General features: G+C 41.7%; 1 protein-coding gene across 5 annotated transcripts in view; it reads left to right on the top strand.

Moving 5' to 3' along the window:
* The first annotated feature begins 6,950 nt into the window (after nt 1–6,950).
* sbf1 (SET binding factor 1) overlaps nt 6,951–21,869 on the top strand; it is an 86,241-nt gene continuing 71,322 nt past the window's right edge. For all 5 annotated transcript variants that reach the window (XM_028570714.1, XM_028570713.1, XM_028570710.1 and 2 more), the window contains exon 1: nt 6,951–7,232. In XM_028570714.1, coding sequence (XP_028426515.1) covers nt 7,178–7,232 — 55 coding nt within the window. In that variant the 5' untranslated portion in view covers nt 6,951–7,177. The remainder of the gene's footprint in view (nt 7,233–21,869) is intronic.

The raw sequence follows: 21,869 nt of genomic DNA, 5'->3' as shown, positions 1-21,869 counted from the left end.
GTAGCAAAGGGCCGCAGGTCGAACCGGGCCCGCTGCGTCGAGGAGTAAACCTCTATATATGGGCACCTGCTCTACCAACTGAGCTATCTGGGCGCCCTGGAACAGGAACAGTTTTTAGGCAGTTGAGGAAAGATTCTGTGGAAGATAAAGCTCCATTTAGAGTGAAATGTGTCTGTTTTTGTACTTTATACTATCTATTACATACACAAAAAACTATATAACACACTAAAAGACGGGAAAAATCCAAAAAGCATAATAGGGGCTCAATGTATGTTTCAAATTTATAACACTATTCATTGGATATTGTTAAATATTTCATACAATTGAACTGTCAATATTAAACTTGGTTTGGTCAGAAATCCTACTACTCTACTTGGTTATTACTGCTTGGGAGTGAAGCTGAATGTTTCAACCATTTATCCATAACTTTTAGCTAACTATTTCAACTGTTAGCTAACTATTTCAACCGTTAGCTAACTGGTTCAACAGTTAGCTAACTATTTCCACTTTTAACTATTTTAACTTTTGCTCCATTACTTTTACACAATCATTTTAACTGTTTAGTCATTACTTTTAGCTAGTTATTTTATTCATAACTTTTAGCTAACTATTTCAAATTGTAGCTATTTTAACCATTCCATGTTTGCTTGCTAACTAGTTTTCACACACTTTTATGTAACTGCAACATGTAGTGTTTAGGTGTTACAGTTGACTTCATGTTAATATGTGGATATATACTTTTTTATTTTTTTTAAAATTACTTGAGCTACTCTACGATTTTGTTCCTGTAACCCCTGGCAACTGTAGAAGTACCCCTGGCTGGGAATCACTGAACACAACACCAGCTTGAGCCAGGCTGTATCAGGCAACATGCTCCTGGGTTTGAATGGGAGCCACTGCCTGCAGCCATGTTCCAAAATCTGGTGTTATAGCAGCACATTAATGTCCATGGATTTGGAATAAAATGTTCAACAGTCATATATGGGTGTAGTTTTCAGGTGTCAGCATACTTTTGGCAATATATTACTTAAAGACACTTTAGCAGAGTGGGTGTCAACATAGGGTTAATACTATACTATAACACCAGCTGACTGCCTTATCAGGTCAAAATGAGATGAAGCTTTCAATACACAATACAATTTTCAATACAATCTTGTTTAGTTATGAAGATTTAATGTAATAGATCAGGGGTCTTCAACGTTTTTTAAGCCAAGGACCCCTTAACTGAAAGAGAGACGGAGCAGGGACCCCCAATTACATATATTTTATAAAATGAAGTTGCATATTAAACTGGGCATACACTAACTTGTAGGGCGGCCTAAAGCCCACATAGCGTTTTTTGCATAGAATACTAAGCTATTCAAATAGCCTATTAATGGTTGGCATGATTTTATAAATCATGTTTTAATGTTAAACATACATGTGGCACACATCTGTGGATGGTTACTTTAGTGACTACATTGACTATAGGCCAGTAAGGGGGGATTAATATTTGCTAATAATGTTGGATTTATGGTAAGACTTTGGTAATGGTAAAACTTTCAAAAATTAACAATAATTTGAAGCCCCCCGCATTGACTCTGAGGACCCTTTAGTTGTCCCGGACCCCCTGTTAAAGATCCCTGTTATAGATAAATACAGATTTGAAGCCAGGATTTTAGAGTATTTAAAGGAGCCCACCATCAATTTCAAATGGATTTGGAGATTGCAAATCTATAACAGACTAGGGGTGTGGTGCGTATGGGAAGTGTAGGATCCAATGTTTTTGGAGCTTCACTCAAAAAATGCATGAAGGGGATGGGACAAGCATTTTGATCATTCTACGTACGTACGTGCATGCGTGTGTGTTTGTGTTTGTGTGTGTGTATGTATCCGAATTAAACTCGCAATACAATACAATAGGCTACTTATTATTTAATGGTACAGGAGACATATCAAATAACTGGCATTGTCATATTTTCCTATCTGTGGTCATCTTCCTGGGTGTTACGGGTAAAAACACATTCGTTACAAATCAGGATTTACAGCAGTTTACTGTACACAAGTCTTTTGCCACATTGCAGAAACAGAGGAGCTCCAATTACAGCAGTGAGATACATGATACGGTGTGTCTGTATATGGGTTATCATCAGTGGTGGAAGAAGTATCCAGATCCTTTACTCAAATTAAAGTAGTAATGCCACACTGTAAAAATACTCTGTTACAAGTTAAAAGTCTTGCATTGAAAATTGTAAAAGTATGTAATTATCATCAGGAAAATGTATACTTAAAGTATGAAAAATAAAAGTACTCAATGCAGAAAAATCCTCACATTTTAGGACATGGAAAAGATCGAAACAGTTCTGTCAATCAACTAAGTGTTTAATCAGCTAATAATTTCAGCTGGAATTCAAATTTTGGATAGGATAGAACACCATAGTGTAATTGTGCTAAATAAAACCTCCCATTCATTATTAGTTTCACTTGTTTTCATTTTAAACAAATTGTATATCCAAATACAATACACATTTTCTATACCAAGAGCTAAGCCTGCCAGTTTTTAAAACAATTCCAGTGCTGGTTCCATGGTATCAGAATTTTGGATAGTCACCATGGAAACATTAATTGGTTATGTGATCTGGTCATGTGGTCTGAGCAGTGGTCTATGTGCATGGGTCTTGGACTTCCTCACAGGCAGATCCCAGGCTGTGAGAATCGGTGAACACATCTCCAGCTCCATCTCCCTAAACACTGGAGCTCCACAAGGGTGTGTGCTTAGCCCACTGCTGTACTCCCTGTACACGTATGACTGTGCAGCCATGCACAGCTCCAACTCCATCATAACGTTTGCAGATGATACAGTAGTGCTGGGGTCCATCTCCAACAATAAGGAGACAGCCTACAGGGAGGAGGTAGAGAGTTTGGCATCATGGTGCCAGACTAACCTGCCTCCAACTTCAGCAAAACAAAGGAGGTGGTGGATTTCAGGAGGGGTCAGCACTCCTATGCCCCCCTCAACATACGGGGCCCCAGTAGAACGTGTGAGCTGTTTTGAATTTCTGGGTGTCAACATCTCTGAGGCCCTTACTTGGTCTGCTCACACCCAGACTACGGCTAGGAAAGCTAATCAGGGCCTGTACCATCTAAGGCAGGTGAGGAAGTTTGGAGCCCAGCCATTTTAAGATCTTTTTACTCTTTTTTACTGCCACTGTGGACAATAAGCGGACGAAGATGGATGGATGGATGGACTGTGGAGAGTATCCTGATGCAGAGTATGGCAGCGTGGTATGGCAACAGCTGTGAGAAGGACAGGAAGGCCCTCCAAAGAGTGATCCATGCTGCTGAGCGTTGTTGCGGTTCAGCTCTCCCATCCCTGGACGAATTCCATCAGAAGAGATGTTGGAGTAGAGCTGTCAAGATTTTAAAAGACACCTCCCACCCCGGCAGCTGCCTATTTCAGCTGCTGAAATCAGACAAGCGATTCAGGAGCATCATGGGTGACACAGAAAGACTTTTCTCCACGAACTGTCAGTCTCCTGAATCAAAACATGACATGCACCTCCCTCATGAACTGCACAATGCACTTTGCACTTTAATCCCTGGATCTACTTTTAGTGAGCACTTTAGTAATAAAAGGTTGTCTTATATTATATTATTATATTTATGAGTAGGGGTAGTCTGGTAGTATATCTTTTATCTCTACCTTCTTATTTATTCATGTTTTAAACTTAACTTTTAGTCTATAACTTAACTTATTATACTATTAGTTATGTGATAGCACAGTTAGAGTGGAGTCAGGAATTCATTTCACTGCTTGTTGTAAGTGTGTGACTATGTTGTAAGTGTATGACTATGAATGTGACAAATAAAGAAACTTGAACTTGAACTTGACTTCTGACTTTCTGTTTTCTGCATGAGTGTAACTCAGTGGAGTGACAGCATCCCATTTAAACAATGCTGTGACTGTAAGGATCTGCTTGTGTCACCTTTGGGGAACTGAACCAATGGGTGCAAGGTGTGCTTAATGAAGCGTTTTCATGCGCTATGCTTCAGCTGAGCTGAAGGGAAGTTGACAGCTGGAATAGCCCCATGAAGCACACTGAAGTGCAAGAGGCCATCAAACCACTTCCTGTGTGTTGGTTAGTCTGCAGGAAGTCACATGTATGTTGCATCCTGCAGAGAGTGACTTTGTGTTCTGATTGGGCGTTGTGTGTGAATAACACAGAATCAGTGATAAATAGGACGTGTACTGCTGTCGTCTTCTTCTTTTTCATTCCTAGAAATAAAAGGTGACAAAAAAAGAATGACAACGGAATACTAAAATAGCAAAGCTCTTACATACACTCACATTACAAAGCCTACACAGTGAGTGTACTTGGTCTTCTTCTTGCCTAGGCTGTGTTCAGTCCATGTTGGAAAACCATAATTACAACATGAGTGCACGTGAATTATGTAACAAAATCATTATTGTGTGGGGAGAGTCTGGATTATAGTGAGCTCAGAGTTTCTAAATGGTGTACTTTGGATACTTTTGACTCTTTGGGGTCTGTTGGAGGTAAAAAAGAAAGAAAGAAAAGCTGCAACAATTAGTCCACAAATCAATAAGTGGTTTGACAGAAAATTTATCAGCAACTAGTTTGATAAGTGATAAGTGAGTGCAGTGATTTTTCAACATTGGTTGAAGCTCTGGTGCCAGCTTTACAAATGTGAGGCCCAAGTGTGTGATGTTAGATGGCATGCCAGTAAAAAAGGTGTGATGTGTAGCCCAACAGTGTCGACGACGTCTAGTGTGTGGCTGTGTGTGTGTGTGTGTGTGTGTGTGTGTGTGTGTGTGTAGTCCTGCCATGCCGGCTTTCCCTTTTACACAGACGTTGATTATGCTTTTTTACTACCTCCGCTGCAACAACTCTGTCCCCTCATTCCGTGTTTGTACCTTTTATACATAGCGGCGAAGCGGAATAACATTCCTGCCTTGAACAGGCTGTGTGAAAGTACTCTACTGTGTGTGTCTCTCTGGCAACTTTTCAAGTGTGGTTCAAGGTTAAGATACAGTTAACGTCAGCTGTAAGAAAAAAAAAAAAAAAACACAGCGTTGACCTTAGTGGGACTCCCCCAAAAAAATACGCTAGTATTCACAAAGCGGGTTTTGAGTTGCATGCTATCTCCTGTTAACATAGCTTTGGTTGTCAGAGGTCGCGTTTATCGCAGAGCAGCACTGTCCTCCGCTCACTCAGACCCTCAGATAACTGTGTAAGAAAAGAGTGAGACAAGTTGTTACTGAGTGTTGGGAAAACAAAGCTCTTGAAGAAAAAAAAAAAGTGACATCCCATGCTTGGGATTGTTTTCAACCAGAGAGTGATAAGCACTTTAGGTCAAAGGTCACAGCGCAGGAAGTGTTACAGTGCTGACAGCCAAGGACGGGCCACACGGATGTGGGCCATCAGGCCTTCCTAACATCCCTCTGACATGTTATCTGCCTATCCAAAGTGACACCACAGCATCACGCCAAGGTCTTCCCTAGCCTTGCTTGGCATAATTCAAGTGTTTACACAGCCAAAGGTTCTACATCTTTCTGGTAATATCCACCAAGGGTGTAACTTTGGTTTGAGAAGTCTGTCTGCTACTAAAGGTTGCAACCAGAACGAGGATTGTCAGGGGGGAAAATATTTGAGATAAAAGAGATAGATATTGGAGTTTGGGAATTGTTTGGCAACAGAAACTTAGATTAATGCTGCCCAAGCAGTTTTCTCCTTGACTTTTAATGTTTTTTGAAGCTCTAAAAAGATGATCGTCCATTGGTTTGGAACTGGGATTGTGATTTGACGTCTATAAAAGATTTTATTTTTTTTACGGTTATCTTTTGGGCTTTTTATAGCCTTTAATCGACAGGCCAGCTTGAAGACAGGAAAGGGAAGAGAGAGAAGGGACAACATGCAGCAAAGGGCCGCGGGGCAGATTCGAGCCCCGGTCGCTGCCAAGGCCTCAGCCTACATGGGGCGCACACTCTACTGGGTGAGCTAGAGGTCGCCCCCGTCTATAAAACTTAGGACTGAGTAATCAATTAATGGCTGATTTCTTTTTTTTTAAAGCTTGAACTATGCCTTTAATTGACTACGTGTTTCCAACACATCACTAGTCTACTAATTCCCAAGCTAAAGTTCGGTGGAACTACATGATCCACATTAGAGATGGATCTTTAATTAAAGTCCTCCTGGCTACAACACAAACAGAATGCATTACAGTTGAGCTTTTACAGAGTTACACCCAACCACATCACTTCCTGGCCATGACTATAACAAATGCACTTGAACTAATCAGTTTATGACCGGGCCACATCATCTTAAATGGCATTCTTGTGTAGGTGGTTTATATAAACATTGGGGGGCTTTCACAATTTTCAACTGTATTTAAAGTACAGGTTGAGAAGAAGGGAAACATACATCACCCTGCAAAATCTGGACCATGCTTCCATTTACAAACAATCATACATGACTCCCCCCACCACCAATACAAACTGTGGGTTCAGGTCAGGAGTCCCTTCTCTAAAGCAGAGTAGCAAGCAGATAATTCAATTCCAACTAGTTTGTGGTAAGACTTGCAATGGCCCCTGTGGTGGACATTGCTGCCATGCTGCCCCGTCCCTATGCGCCACAGAAGGAAAAGGTTCCAATCCAACAAAATTCTGACATTACTTATCCATCTTGATTGTTTAGATAAGCTTTAAAAAAGATTTTAAAAAGGTTTAAAAAGCAACAGATTTAACCTTGACTTTTGACAAGCTGGGCCCCCCTGAAATAATATTGCTCCGGGTGCCCGTTTTAAAATAAAGCAGCCCCACTGAATTAGTTGTGGCTGCCTTTCAGTTTAGGGCTACCGGATTCGTCACCACCTTTAACCCCTCTAGCGACGGTACTGTTGCGTTTATTATAGGTTTCAGTCAGACTGTTGGCCCCTTGGTTTGGCTCCTCACATGGGACATTCCTGCCGAGCAGCCCCTCCCTGCAAGTCCCTCAGTGCGCAGACTCGCGGCTCTCCGCTGTCAGGGCAAGGCAGACTGACAGTATGGCGGCGGGGTGCAGCTGGAAGGATGCTACTGTCGCCCGTGATGTGTATATTGCCGGTAGGACGTAAATGGACAATTGACGGCAAAAAGAAAAGAGGATTTAGCGAGAAAGGCTCGTCGCCGTGAGCTCCAAAGATGGCCAGGCTCGCCGACTACTATTTAGTGGTCGGTTACGACCTCGACAAGCGAGGTGGGTACTTGAGTTAGCCTGCACAGCTAGCTTTAACGGCGTATTATTAGCTGTGGGTAAAAAGGAGGCGGGGAGGGAGGCGGGGACGGGCCGGGTCGCCACTCACAACTGACCGATGCTAGGTGCTGTCAGCTGGCAGTTCTGACAACTTTGGGCCGAGGACGCGAAGGCCTCACGGGATTAGTGTACTTAAATGCTAGCCCTGTCGGCTGATGTCACGCATTTCTTACGTGGAGACACACCGAACGCACAGCTCCATTGCAATGCTTAACTCCCAGGCATGTTTTAGCTTTAGAAAATGAAACCGTCTTACACTGTTGACAGCAAACTTAGGCTAACTTTATTTGCTAAGAGCTAACGTTAGCCGGCTAGCTCTGAGGGGGGAGAGGGGGGTTGCTTGGTCTGCTGTGACCTAAGACGGATTTATTCACAGTTTCAGCTGCATCTTCCCTAGTTGTCTCTCATTTATAATTGGTACTAGTGCAACAGTCGCCATTTAAACGTGTCATTTGGAAAGCAGGACTTGACACAGAATGTGCTGGGCAGTGAGTTGTCAGTGTTGTGGATGCAGGCTGCTGGGCACTTAATTGGGACAGTCACACCACGAAAACCTCGCTGATTTCCGCTTGGACACTATTTTAAGCATTGTTTTTCTTATTTTTGAAATCGATGCTTCTCCTCGGCGGAGTTGCTGATTGTTTTCTTTGTCTGTGTTTTGTGTGGATTAACCCAAATGGCTTTGCCCCTCCCTGAGCCCCCTCGGACCGGAGCTCTGTTCCCTTGTGTTGTGGGACGGGGTTTGGACCGTTATCTGAGCCCCCACCCCCCTCCCTTCAGCCGGAGCCTTGGCCTAGATCTGTGCAGTATAATGGCCTGTTTAATCATGAAATATTCAACCCGCCCTTCCAATGGAAGCATGCAGCTTGTAACGTGGTAGAGTCTTTTATATAGAGTGGAATTTTGTCTATGATTAATTCATTAGAGGCAAATTGTTACAAGACAAGCTCTCTGTGGCTAAAAGCAGAAAGAGAACTGGCTTTTATCTTGATGATGCTGGAGCAACCTACATCACTTTTCTCATTGCATGAAAGCACTTATTGGGTGAACGCAGGATGTTATAACGTGGACACTGCAAGCGCTGCAGAAACTCTCCTTCCTGCTCTATGAATGCAATGCATTGCAGAACAAGGCCTGTAAAAAGCATCTGGGAACCAGACATTAAAGCCACTGTGGCTTAATGGATCAAGGCTCCCATGCCTCGTAAAAACCAAACACTTAACTGTGATGATGATTGTTGGCGTTGCCCTACTACTGCTGCCTCACTGTTTACAGGAACTTTACTCAGCCATTCGAAAGGTTTCTCGGTGGAGGCACTGTGTTAAACGTCTCCAGTGGCTTCAATGGGATTATTCCCATCATTAGCGTCATTTCCAACACCGTTTGATGCACTGGCAGCCATCATTAGCTTCCTAATTTCAGTAAGATCAATACACTTCTGCACGTGTCGTTAATTCTGATACCATTGTATGCTCTTCTCGTTTCGTCTGGTTCCTCACACATCATTGCTAAGCTCCGGAAAAAAAGATGGAGAGCGATTTTGATATTGTATATGTGAGCATGCTCCTCTCGAAAGCATGCTCACCAATGAATAACTGCGTCAAAAGTAGATGTCAGGGGTTGGGGTTGAATTTAGAGTCTGACACCCCCCCGGTTTCCATGGTTGTGCGGTACGATAGTTTTTTGATCAGAATGCTAGATGACTTTGAGGAAAACACTTGGCTTGGAATCAAGAATGAATGGTCCTCGATCATAACAATACCTCAAATTCTGAAGCACAGTGGAGTTTCCTCTTGTGTTTAAATATTTCATATTTCATACATCCTGTCTACGTGAGTGTGTGTGTGTGTGTGTGTGTGTGTGTGTGTGTGTGTGTGTGTGTGTGTGTGGTAGTAATAATAATAATAATAATAAATTGAATTTATATAGCGCTTTTCATGAACTCAAAGTCGCTTTACAGGGCAGGTAGATAATAAAGTGTGTGTGTGAGATAGAGAAAGACAGAGTGAGTGTTTGTGGTTTCTGGTTGTCATTCAGTCAGTGGAATGTTTTGCAAGCGTGGGCACTGACAGGTTTTCAGCCAGGGCTGACATCATCGCTGCTCATCTGCCTAAAGAGAGTGCCATCGCTAACAGAAAGCCTGTGGGTGTTTCCAAAATGCACATCCTGCAGGCAGAACTGCTTCTATTCTTATTTTTCTTTTGATTTCAGCGGTTGATCCTTGTTGAAAACCCTTGTGATCGTTTGGTTTGTTAACCTGGGGGGGTGGGGGAGGCAGAGCCTTGAATCTTCCATCCAACCTCGGCATTTGTCTCTAAGGTGTCAGGTTGCTCACACTGTGCTCAACCTAGATGCTGTGTTCACTGCCACTCTCGCTGGATCTCACTTTGAGCCAAGATGGCTGCTCGTGGGGTTTGGAAAGGGTCCGTAGTTGCTGGGGTGTGGTTCTCCTAGCACGGGGGTCTCTTGAGAAACCGTCACTGTGTTTGGACAGCGGTTCCTCCGACTGCGCCGAGTGCACTGCCCGGCAGCCAAAATGGATATGCAGCCCGAGGCCCAAACAGGAAACTGGGGAGAGGACCTGAGGGAGACTTATGTTTAGAGCGAGAATCCAGATTGTGTCCCTGTGCGTGTCTGAAAAACCAGGAAAGGGGCGTGTGTTTGTGTGTGCAACTGTGTGAGGCGTTCTCATTCAAGACAGCGAAGAGACACACTCACTTGCATTCTCTCTCACACACACACACACACACACACACACACACACACACACACGCTAACATACAGGCTCTATTGTAGCTCCATCTGTGTGCCTCTGGCGGTGCAGTGATGGTCATTGCCGCGGCGGCCCTAAACAGAATGCAGAATGGTTGTTTTCAGGCTGGAGTGACAGCTCTGGCACACAAACCCTCATCTGAAGCCCAGCTTCTCCTAGATACACAATACACTCTCACACACACACACACACACACACACACACACACACACACACACACACACACACACACACACCCCTACAGCTTGCAGTCAAGCTCGGGCCATTCACAACATTAGAGGCCAGCGAGGACACGAAGAGGTGCATGCATGCAGGCTGTTGTGTTTACAAATCTCAGGTTTTCTTGGTTACTGCCGTACAGTGTTGCCACGATGGTAGAATCGTGACACCGCTAACAATGAGTAAGGTTTAAGGGTTCTACGATACCGTGGTAAAACAAAAACAAGCCGTGTGCTGCAACTCTCGCCTGGAACAGTTTTGTTGCAGTGATTGTGGTGCCTGTTGGTTGTCAGCTCTGTAAGCAAAGTAGTTTCATATTTCACTTCTGACACCAGTTTTATAACCAGATATGTCAGTTTGAGTGTGTTAAGGGATGCCAGACGGGCTGACCGTGAGGTTTTAAGCGCTGGGTGTCAAGCGTGCTTTTATTTTGTGTTCAGATTCATAGGTCCTGATTTAAAATCCGGATTTTAGCCTACCAATTTTAGACAATTGTATCCAGAGCAAAGGATGCTTGCGTGTAGACATTTAACTGAAACTTTGCTATAATATTGGCTGGCTCTAGTATTGAAACATTTCAAATGACAACCAGCCCTTGCTGTGCCATTTATACGGTAGTATGACTTCACATACACCCCAGTCTGGTTACTTTATCAATAAACAGTTCCCTGTTTAATTTTCCAGATAAAAAATACCATATCACAATATGTATTCTTTAAATAGGCCTATAACTTAATAGATTTTATCCATAACACCCTCTATTAAGAAACACACATACTCCCCTTCGAGATGAGATATGATACTTCTTTTTTTTATGATTAGAGATGACAGGAAATGAAGTGAGAGGCAATGACATGCATGCATGTAACAAGAAATCACGTTGCGATTGGTGCCCTAAAGCCCAAGGCCACCAAGGTGTCCTGAGTCAGGATATGTCTGGCAAAGCTATTGATCATTCATACGATTTGATTCAGACTGATTGAAGGAGGGATATCCGTCATTGTGACAAAGCTGTGACTCATTCATGTGGCGCTCACAGGTGCATTCAGTAGAGTGTGAATGCAAGCCAAGGCCTACATGAGGCTACATAGGGGAAATCGAAACCTCTCCGATTGAAAGCAAGATAAAAGCGAGGGAGCGAGCGATTGGCGGGGAGAGGAGTGAGTGTGATGCTGCCAGCAGTGCCTGCCTGTGGGCAGCCACTTCCTCCCATCGCTGCAGAGCATGGCTGCAGCCTTACAGGGCCTCCAGAAATAGCCCTCACAATTTGCCTTTCATAGGGGGGACAGAGTGACGCTGGGTCGTGGCTGCGGTGTACTAACGTGTGTCTGTGTGTGTCTGTTTGTGTGTGTCGGCGTTACAGTTTTCTGCGTTACCACGGCAACGTTTACCCCGCTTTGGGCTAGGCGTTGTAGTTAATGCTTGTCACATATTGACCAGTTTGTGACTAGTCATGATGTCAATATTTTAAGCGTTAATACTATCAGTTAAACAGTTAAAAACCATAATAAAAAATACAGCTTGTTTTTGCATGATAAAAGGAAAAATAGGTTATACAATCAATTTCTTAACTGCTAGTTAAGTTGCTAGTGCTGGACGGGTGGACTGGGACTCCGTTGCCTGCTTGTCAGTTAAAGGTTAACAAGGGTCAGCTATCTGTTATCTGTTATATATGTTATTTTTTTAATCAAAACAAAGTTTCTGTTTTATTTAAGGTTTTGAAGCCAGCATGTAGACCACCACGGGACACCAAAACATGAAGAAAAAAATAAATACAATTGTAATAAATTATAATATATTTGATTTAAAAGAGCAAGGGACATGTTGACAGGCCTCGCAGACAGCTGTTATCATGCTGTGGTCTGGGAGAACCTCCAACCATATCACTTGTGTGTGTGTGTGTGTGTGTGTGTGTGTGTGTGTGTGTGTGTGTGTGTGTGTCTACTGTGCTGAATACTTGTTATTCATGAGTAAGACGGTGGCCCCAACACAGCCCTCGTTCCTACTACACAGATAGAGAGGTGTGTGTGTTTCTGTGTGCCACCACACATGTATAGCAATTGTAAGTCGCTTTGGATAAAAGTGTCAGCTAAATGACATGTAATGTAATGTAATACACACATGCTTTTTTTTTACTCACAGTCTGCAGACACTTATTCTTCTGTCATACACTGTATACTCAAATCGTAGTCCATGGCTATGTGAGACAATTTTTTGTGCGTGCATATGTTAGAGATGCCCTGCTCCTTGGGTGCTTTGATGGTTTCCCTGGAATTTGGAGAATTTATCGGTCCCCTCTCGGGACAAAGGCTGAGTCAGTGTTGCTCACAGTCAGCCCGTTGGTGCTCAAGGGAGCAATCGCTAAAATCGCCGAGGAGTGATTCAAGCGTGTCCAGAGCAATTCTGATTTAAAGATAGAGAGTTGTTGGGATTAGTAGAGTTGGGTGTGTGTATGTGTGTGAGTGTGAGTGTGAGGCTGGCTGGCTGGCTGGCTTTTGCGGTAACCACATCACTGCAACACCCTGTTTGCTTGACTGTGTATGCATGGGATAAACACTTGCTCATGCAATATTATTGCCAGCTGTGTGTTTAATATTAAATTGATCAACAAACAGTTCTCCTTATTTACTTAAATTATATTTTTGTGCTCTTAATTCAAAATCTTGGAGGTAACCTTTTACCTTGATCATATTTAGGGCAGCCCCCTCTGAGTCGATTTGTTTATGGGTCGTTTTGGTCTTTCTCGACTAAGATTTCTTTCGATTAGTCATTTCTTTATGCTTTTTCATGCTGAATGACTTATGTCCAAGAAACGTAGGAGCACATCTGTGTTAAACACAATATCAAGTGGTGTTTTGCGTAATTCTTTGTGGAGAAACTCAGTTTTACAAATCTGTTGATTAAATCAACTAATCGCTTGGTCGACAAAAATCATACGGTTGGTCGACTAAATATTTGTTTAGACGAGGACAGCCCTTATCATATTGGAAACGCTGACTGATGCGTCTTTCATGACAGATCCCAAGTCAGCCTGACACTTCAGTGCAGTGGTAATATTAACAAACGCCGAGGTCATCGCTATTCCAGATAGCTTCTGTAACTCAATGCAATCTCTCGTTCAGCATTTCTTCCGTGGTTCTTTCTGAGAAAAGGGAGTGTGTACCTGGGTTACGTGATGCCTTTAACTTGACTGTGCATTACAGGGTGGAGGTAACACAAGCATTAAAGCGCCCATATTATGCTCATTTTCAGGTTCAAAACTGTATTTTAAGGTTGTACCAGAATAGGTTTACATGGTTTAATTTTCAAAAAACACCATATTTTTGTTGTACTGCACAGCTCTCTCTCACTGCTGCAGGTCCTCTTTTCACCTGGTTTCTGTTTTAGCTACAGAGTGAGACCTCTTTTCTTCTTCTTCTTCTGTACTATCTTTGATTGCACTCGCACATGCTCAGTAGCTCAGATGTAGAACATGTCAGCTAGCTAACTCTAGAGACAGTAAAAGAGAGCCTGTTTCTCCAACTTTGGTCAGTTACAATGCAGGATTAGCTGGGAGACTTCTAAATGAGGGCGCACATGTAAGTAGTTCTTTTGTAGATTATGGTGAACTTGTGTGTTGTAGCAGTGCTTTGCTATTGAGAACGACGTAGCATGCTAGCGTTAGCATTAGCATGCTAACGCTAACGCTACGAGCTAACGGTTGCGGTTAGCCAGCTCATTTCGGACTGTGACGTCACAGTCCGAGCCGATTTTTGAACAGCTCACTAGGAGACTGAAGGCAGGACACATTCAGAAACCAGATCTCACTCAAAACAGCATGGATGGATTTTTTTCAAAGTTTGTATGTGTGTGGAAGCACCAGAGACACAAAAGAACACCCCAAATCCCAGAAAAAGTGTTTTTTTCATAATATGGGCACTTTAACAGAGTTAATCAATGAGCACAGAAAAATATATAGCTCCAAACAAACAAAAAACTACAAGCGCGGTGGCCTTTTTGTTTATGTATTTCTTCTTATGTTTGTTCAACTTTGTATGTCAAGATTGAGTAATTGACATTTCAAAATTTTAGTATTTTGTACATTTTCCTCGATAATCAAGCAAGCATTATTATGTCTAGGGCTGGGCGATATGGAGAAAATAAAATATCACGATATTTTTGGCCAAACACCTCAATATCAATACCGCAACGATAGTGTAGTGTTGACTATTGGTGCTTTCACAAAATATTTACACAATGAGATTTTTTATAAATAATCAGTAATGTGGATATAATGACTAAGTGGGTCAAGGCAAATAATAGAACAGTTACAACAGTCTGGTAAGTTCAGAAAATGAAATCACTTTACTATATTGCAGCCTTTAAAACCAGGAAAAGACAACAGTTATGCTATATTACGATATTATGATATCCAAAATCAATGACAATGCATAGTCTCATATTACGATATCGATATAATATTGCCCAGCTCTAATTATGTTGCCATCGCAGCATTGTAAATCGCAATCGCAACATGACTTCTTTTTCTCCAAATCACCCAGACCAAATTTTCAGTTATTGGCATAGTTACAAATGTCAATGGGATTTTAAATCCTATGTTATGCATATGTTAGAGATGCCCTGCTCCTTGGGTGCTTTGATGGTTTCCCTGGAATTTGGAGAATTTATCGGTCCCCCCTCGGGACAAAGGCTGAGTCAGTGTTGCTCACAGTCAGCCCGTTGGTGCTCAAGGGAGCAATCGCTAAAATCGCCGAGGAGTGATTCCAGCGTGTCCACAGCAATTCTGATTTAAAGATAGAGAGTTGTTGGGATTAGTAGAGTTGGGTGTGTGAGGCTGGCTGGCTGTTGCTCCACTGTCTGTCTATGCATGGGATAAACATGCAAGTCCATCAATTTTTCTCTGCGGTGGCTAAAGAAATGCATCAAAAACGGCGGGTGAGTGACTATAGTGGTAAAAGATTAAACTTCATCTTTATTAAGAAGGCCTCCAGCTTAAATCTGTTTGGAGGAAGAAAAAAAATAAAAAGCAAATCTGCCTCCCAGACACTCACTGTGCTTGCTCTAATCTGATGGGTAGTCTGTGACTGGTTTGAATATGCAGATTAGAGGACTGTTTTGGGTCCAGACCTGGTTTGATGTTTATATCACTGTACCGTGTTGTGGCACGTCTTTTTTTTTTTTTTTTTTTGTCCAAAAATCTGTTGTGAAACATTTTGAGGGAATATTATTTGAAGAATTGTAGATTGGTTTTAACATCACACTATTTTTGTGCATACATGTAAACATAGTATTGAGCTGAGAATTTTTATATTTTTTTGTATCTATAATTTCACCTGGTGAAACATTGATGATTATTTATCTAAAATCTCATTGTAAAAACCACCAATTGTCAACCCTACAATATCGCTCAATATCGCTCAATTTACTATTACTATTTACTATTTTACTATTTGGTCAAGAATATTGTGATATCTGATTTTCTCCATATCGCCCATACACCCCTAGAAAATGCAAACTTTGTTTTATACACAGTGTACTACTGTTTTAATGTTGTCACATCAGCAAAATATATAATACTCCCGTGAGCTCCACATGCTACACGACATGCAATGTCGTACAGGTTGCGGAAATTTGATGGCAGTTTTACATGTCGGACTCATGCGCGAAAAAGAGCCCAAATCAGTTTTACAGTATGTAAATGTCACAATTGCAATCTTACAAGGTTGGATTGAGCAACACACCACAAGTCTAAACCTGCTGTCATTAGCAATGTAAAAGCTGCTGCAGCACAAGGTTAAATATGCACAGAAAGATGAAATGTACATCTTGTTCTGCCTTATTACTGTAAGAGCTAAGTAACACATTCTACTGGTCACTCATTACACACAGGCCTGAATTACACACACACACACACACGCTCAGTACCTATACATGCACTAATGGAGAGATGTCAGAGTGAGGGGGGCTGCCCATGGAAAGGCGCCCCGAGCAGTTGGGGGTTTGGGGCCTTGCTCAAGAGCACCTTGGCAGTGGCCAGGAGGTGAATTGGCACCTCTCCAGCTACCGGTTCACCACCATACTTTGGTCCGTATGGGGACTTGAACCAGCAACCCTCCAATTCCAATGGTTATGCGGTGCAAACAAGTTATAAAATTACATTATTTTATTATTAACCAGTACATGGTTGTATACTGTATATTTTATTCAATATAATAAATCTACATCCAGCAAAACACTTATGCATATAGCATCTGAGCAAATAGGAAATAAGTGAGAGTCTGGACTTAAGGCTTTGTCATTTTATATTGGTGGACTGACGTAGTAGAATTCTTTTTCAAAACAGGCTATTTTGGGCCTGTGGAAAACTGATATGATGAAATGAATTAATAAGGTGATTGGCAGTTTACTGCATTTCCTCTCTAATGTAGTACACACGGAGATACACTGGTAAGAGCTAAAGAGGTTTAACCATGTATCCAGCTCATTTCAATAGCTCACGTTAATGTATTGTGTCAACAGTTCACTTCATTTAATATTGTGTGTGGCGTTTTTCTTTTGCGGGGTGCAAAAGTTCCCCCAAAACAAGTTCCTTCCCGAGACTATTTAGCAGAGCCACCGTTGCTGCGAAGACGATTGTGATTGGTTATATAGAAAAAATACAAACAACTCAGAGCGTTTTTTTCCCCCTCCTATTCTAAAATGTATGTGGAGCTACTGTAGGTCTGGCAGTACGAAACTACTAAAACTGTAGCAATTATTTACATACTCGACACCTGTCTGAATGACAAAAACAGGAAACTGAAAAGACATAGATTAGACCATGTCTGCAAAGGTATACCACTGGATTAAAAGTCTTTAAGGGAACATAAGACCCAGAAGTCACACAGTCCCGTTTTATCTGCAGTGTGAAACCCAGTTTGGACCAAAGATCTCCGCTCCACTCAAGCCAGCTGCTTTTAGAACGTTGTAGACCGGCACGTTGCAAGTAGTTGCACGTTTCAACTTGCCTTGCTGCACATTTTTGGCCTTAACTGGGTTTGAATAAGACATTGTGCAGTGTAAGTAAATGAAACCCATGTGCAGTATGTTGCCAGCAGCCACAGATGGCACACGTATTGTGCGTCCATGTGTCCCATTGGACTTCTTCAGTTGTTGAGGAGAACCATTTAAGCATTTCTTTTGGGAATCATAAAGTCAGTCCGCTTCAGGTTCAGCCCAAGCCGAGTTGTCTGCCTCCGTTGTTTTAGACTCACTTGGTCTGGTTCCGGTTTGGTTATGAGACATGCACACAAGTCGGCTTCTTGGCTATTGGTTGCCTGAGTAACAAGATGTCATTTCCGTGCCATGTGTGTGGGTGCTGTAGTAGGAGAAAGAGTTTTATTGGGTTATTTTTTTTTTTTGCCACTGCATTAGGGATGGCGAAAACTAAAAATTTTCTTGACCGGTCACCAAGCCTCATTAACCGGTTGAAACCGGTTAACCGTTTAGTTTAAAATATGCTACGCTATTTGAAATAACAGCCATTTCGAGCCGCGCCTGCAATTTCTCAACTCTGTAGCATCTCTCTCTCTCTCTCTCTCTCTCTCTCTCACACACACACACACACACACACACACACACACACACACACACACACACACACACACACACACACACAGCCCCGGCACCGCCCTTCCACTCACGTCACGTTTTTAAATCCCCTACAGCCTTGAAACAAGTCCCATAAATGCGGCGCAGAGGAGCTTGTATGTAATCGGAGGACAAATGGCTCCTTAGTTTCGAAATAGTTTGGGTACAAGCCAGGTGATCGCGTTTAAAATAAAGTCGTTTGTCTAGCGTTAGAAGCTCATTAGAAACATTTCCGCGGCTCATTTGAGAAAATGACAGCTCCGAAGAGACGCCGCTTTAGTTTGAGTGTAGTGCTAACAATAATAAAGATGATGATCATCATCACCTTATCTGTTGTAATGTGTTTCCAAATATAAGCCCATCTTATGCGGAATATTGCCTTATAGACTGCAACAGGATACAACCAATGGATAAAACAGGCACCTTCAGAATGCGTAAAACAGGCGATTAGGCCTAACAAAATTAATTGTTTGGTTCCGGTTTCCGACCTGTGCGACCCAAATTTATTTTATGAGCTTGGGGAAGAAATGATACAAATTAAATAAATACACAAAAAAAAGTTTAAGGCGAACTATAATTACATTTTTGTACAGCACTCTTGCGATGCAAGATGCCCGTTTTCCTCCAGCAATGCTGGAAGAGGACCCGATGTCGCCGCAGCGCCACTTAACTTTGCCGTGTCCAGTTTTACGGCAGCAGCAGCAGCGTGAGGACGGCGCCTTCAACCAGCCCTCACCGGCCACGGCGGCCAGCTACAGCGCTACTGCGCCGCCGGGGAGCTTCAACACGTTAAACAGGGCAGATGAAACCACTCATGAACTACATGTTGTGTTTAATGTCGTTCAAGAGGATGGCAACGTAGCAAGCAAACCAGTGGAGGTGGCTAACACTCTTCATGTGCTTCAGGTGTTCTTCATGCGCTGTCCACTCTTGTTCACCGCACTGTGCAAACAAAGCTCTACTCTGCAAATAACGACTTTACAAACAAGCTAAAATGAAAGATGTCAGTTTGTAGTCTGTTTCTTAGTTTGCAACGAATCTTGATTTTTGGACAAACTCTTGTAAACGTAGCTGCTGTCTAAACGAACCATCCTCTCCGCTGGAGTGGTAAACCTGTGGCTGTATTATAAAACCAAAACAAATACATGTGGCTACTTAATATGCATGTGAATTACATGTTTTCAATTTATTAAGCGCCAACTGTACATGTAGTAACAGGTAGGCTATGTTATGAAAATATTGAGTATCCATCGCTACTGTAAAGGCAAACAGAAAAATCCTACTTATCCCTTGCTGCCAATGGGGAAAAAAATAAAAATAAAAAATAAAATAAATTCCCTATCGACCCATGACCTCAACAGACAACAAACCGGAACCAAACTATTTTTTTTTTTATGCCTTATGAAAAATTTTGCGTGAGGGATTATTTCACTTCACAGAAAAAAAAATATTGGAATGAGATGGCTAACTGTAGTAGCGTTTATTCCAATATCTATAATTGCCTAATTTAGAGATCCCTTTTTTTTTTTTGTTCAACCGACTAACAATAATTTTGACCGGTTAACGTTAAAACGGTCAACATCCCTACACTGCATACAATCTGGCACAATGTAGTAGAAGTAGTAAAGGAGGAAGGAAGAGCGTTTGAAATGATTAGAGGGACGTAATGTATTGCTGTGTAAAGACAAAGGTCTGGCTGGCAGAAGATAAGTTGTGATTGAGTGCATTAGCCCACAGCTGTCGTGTTTCCTGTTGCAGCATTCTGGGGTAGCACACATAAATCTTGTTTGCGTTTTTTAGTTTTTAAGCAGCTGCTTGCATTAATACCATATTTTCTGTGTGTCAATGTGTCTGAGGTGGATTCTCAGGTTCATTAAGACAACCATATCCTCTGGTTGACTGTTACTGTGCTCTTCTGACTCCTCCCCCTGCTACTGCCTTTCCTGCAACGTTCCCAGATGCTGGGTGGGTGTTACAACTGGTGACCGCGATGATTGAATGATGTATTCTTGACATCTTTAAGTGGTTTGTGCTAGGGCTGCGAAATTTCCCTTAATACAAATGTATTCATAACACAAAAGAAAGCGTTTACTTGCCAGGGTTCAACGCTAAGGTTTTTAATACGAGGGGAAAAAAGTTTGAAAAAACTACCCTGTCAAAACAATTGTCGGGGTGGAAAAAAAACATTAAAAAAATATCTGGAAAAAAGTCCAACTTCGAAAAAATAAATATGTCAAAAAAGCGTTAAAAAACACCATAAAAAATGTAGACAAAAACAAGGTTAAAAAAGACGTTGAAAGCATCAAAAGTGTAACAAATATTAAAAAAATACGTCAAAAGCATCAAGTGCCAACTCAATTCCTGATTGGCCAATTCCTGATTAGGACACGATGATGCCTGAACGGGCAAGTGCGTTGTTATATTTACTTGCCCGAAGTGGTTTTTAACTTGACCCCGGGCCATCGGGCAACCCTTATTGTTGAACCCTGCTTGCAAAACGTAATGTGCAAAACCATCGTTTTTTATCGATTATTCTTCTGTTTTTTTGATCAATAGGAGCCAAAATTGTAATCGCGATTTAAACATTTTGATTGATTCCACTGCCCTAGTTTGTGCAGAGTGAATGATTTCCTATATATATACTATTCACCAAACACATTTATCTTGAGTGCCTCCCCATGCTTATCCCCCTTGTTTACTGAAAGCTCCTTTAGAGCCACAAGATTGATTGGTGACAGCATTGTGTCAGCATCGCGTCAGCATGCGGGCCATGTGCTTTCCTCATCATGTGATTGTCCTCCAGCCTCAGTGTTACATACTGGACACTCTTTGCATACTGACAAACATGCATGCCTCTCATGAGACGACTTGTAATCTGTTCCTCACCTCTTCCAGACCTTTGTCTTGACTTCTTAGATGTGTCTCAAGGCAACACCTCAGAAAAAGCTTGATTTTTAATAACCACTAATTAAGAGGTGTGGCTCGTTCATAGGGCTGGGCGATATGAAGAAAGTCAAATATCACAATATTATTGACCAAATACATCAATGTCGATAGCGACGGCATTGTAGGGTTGACTATTGGTGCTTTAACAAAATATTTCCCAATGAGATGTTAGATAAATAATAATCAGTAATGTGGATATAAGTGGGTAAAGGCACATAATAGAACAGCTAGAACTGTGTGTTTCTAGCTGTTATATTAGTCAGTTTAGAAAGTGACATCACTGCACTGTAATGCAGCCTTTAAAACCAGGAAAAGACAACACTTACATTACGATATCCTAAAGCTAAGATGATATCTAGTCTCTTGTCACGATATTGATATAATATCCATGTATTGCCCAGCCCTACTCCTTCATTGCTGTCCACAGAAGTACACTGAAGCCTGTTGTTGCCGTTTGGCGAATTACACATATGATCATTTTACTAGTGGACCCAGTTATTCACAAAATGTGTTACTGCTGTATTCTGAAATGTAGTTTATGGAGTGTGGATGTATGTATAACAAGTTGAATATACAGTACAGGCCAAAAGTTTGGACACACCTTCTCATTCAATGTGTTTCCTTTTTATTTTCATGACTATTTACATTGTAGATTCTCACTGAAGGAATCAAAACTATGAATGAAGACATATGGAATTATGTACTTAACAAGAAAGTGTGAAATAACTGAAAACATGTCTTATATTTTAGATTCTTCAAAGTAGCCACCCTTTGCTTTTTTATTAATAAGGGAAAAACTTCCACTAATTAACCCTGACAAAGCACACCTGTGAAGGTAAAACCATTTCAGGTGACTACCTCATGAAGCTCATTGAGAGAACACCAAGGGTTTGCAGAGTTATCAAAAAAAAGCAAAGGGTGGCTACTTTGAAGAATCTAAAATATAAGACATGTTTTCAGTTATTTCACACTCTTTTGTTAAGTACATAATTCCATATGTCTTCGTTCATAGT

This window comes from Perca flavescens, chromosome 23 (genome assembly GCF_004354835.1).
Source record: "Perca flavescens isolate YP-PL-M2 chromosome 23, PFLA_1.0, whole genome shotgun sequence".
Lineage (NCBI taxonomy): Eukaryota > Metazoa > Chordata > Actinopteri > Perciformes > Percidae > Perca > Perca flavescens.
This window is presented reverse-complemented; position numbering and strand designations above follow the sequence as displayed.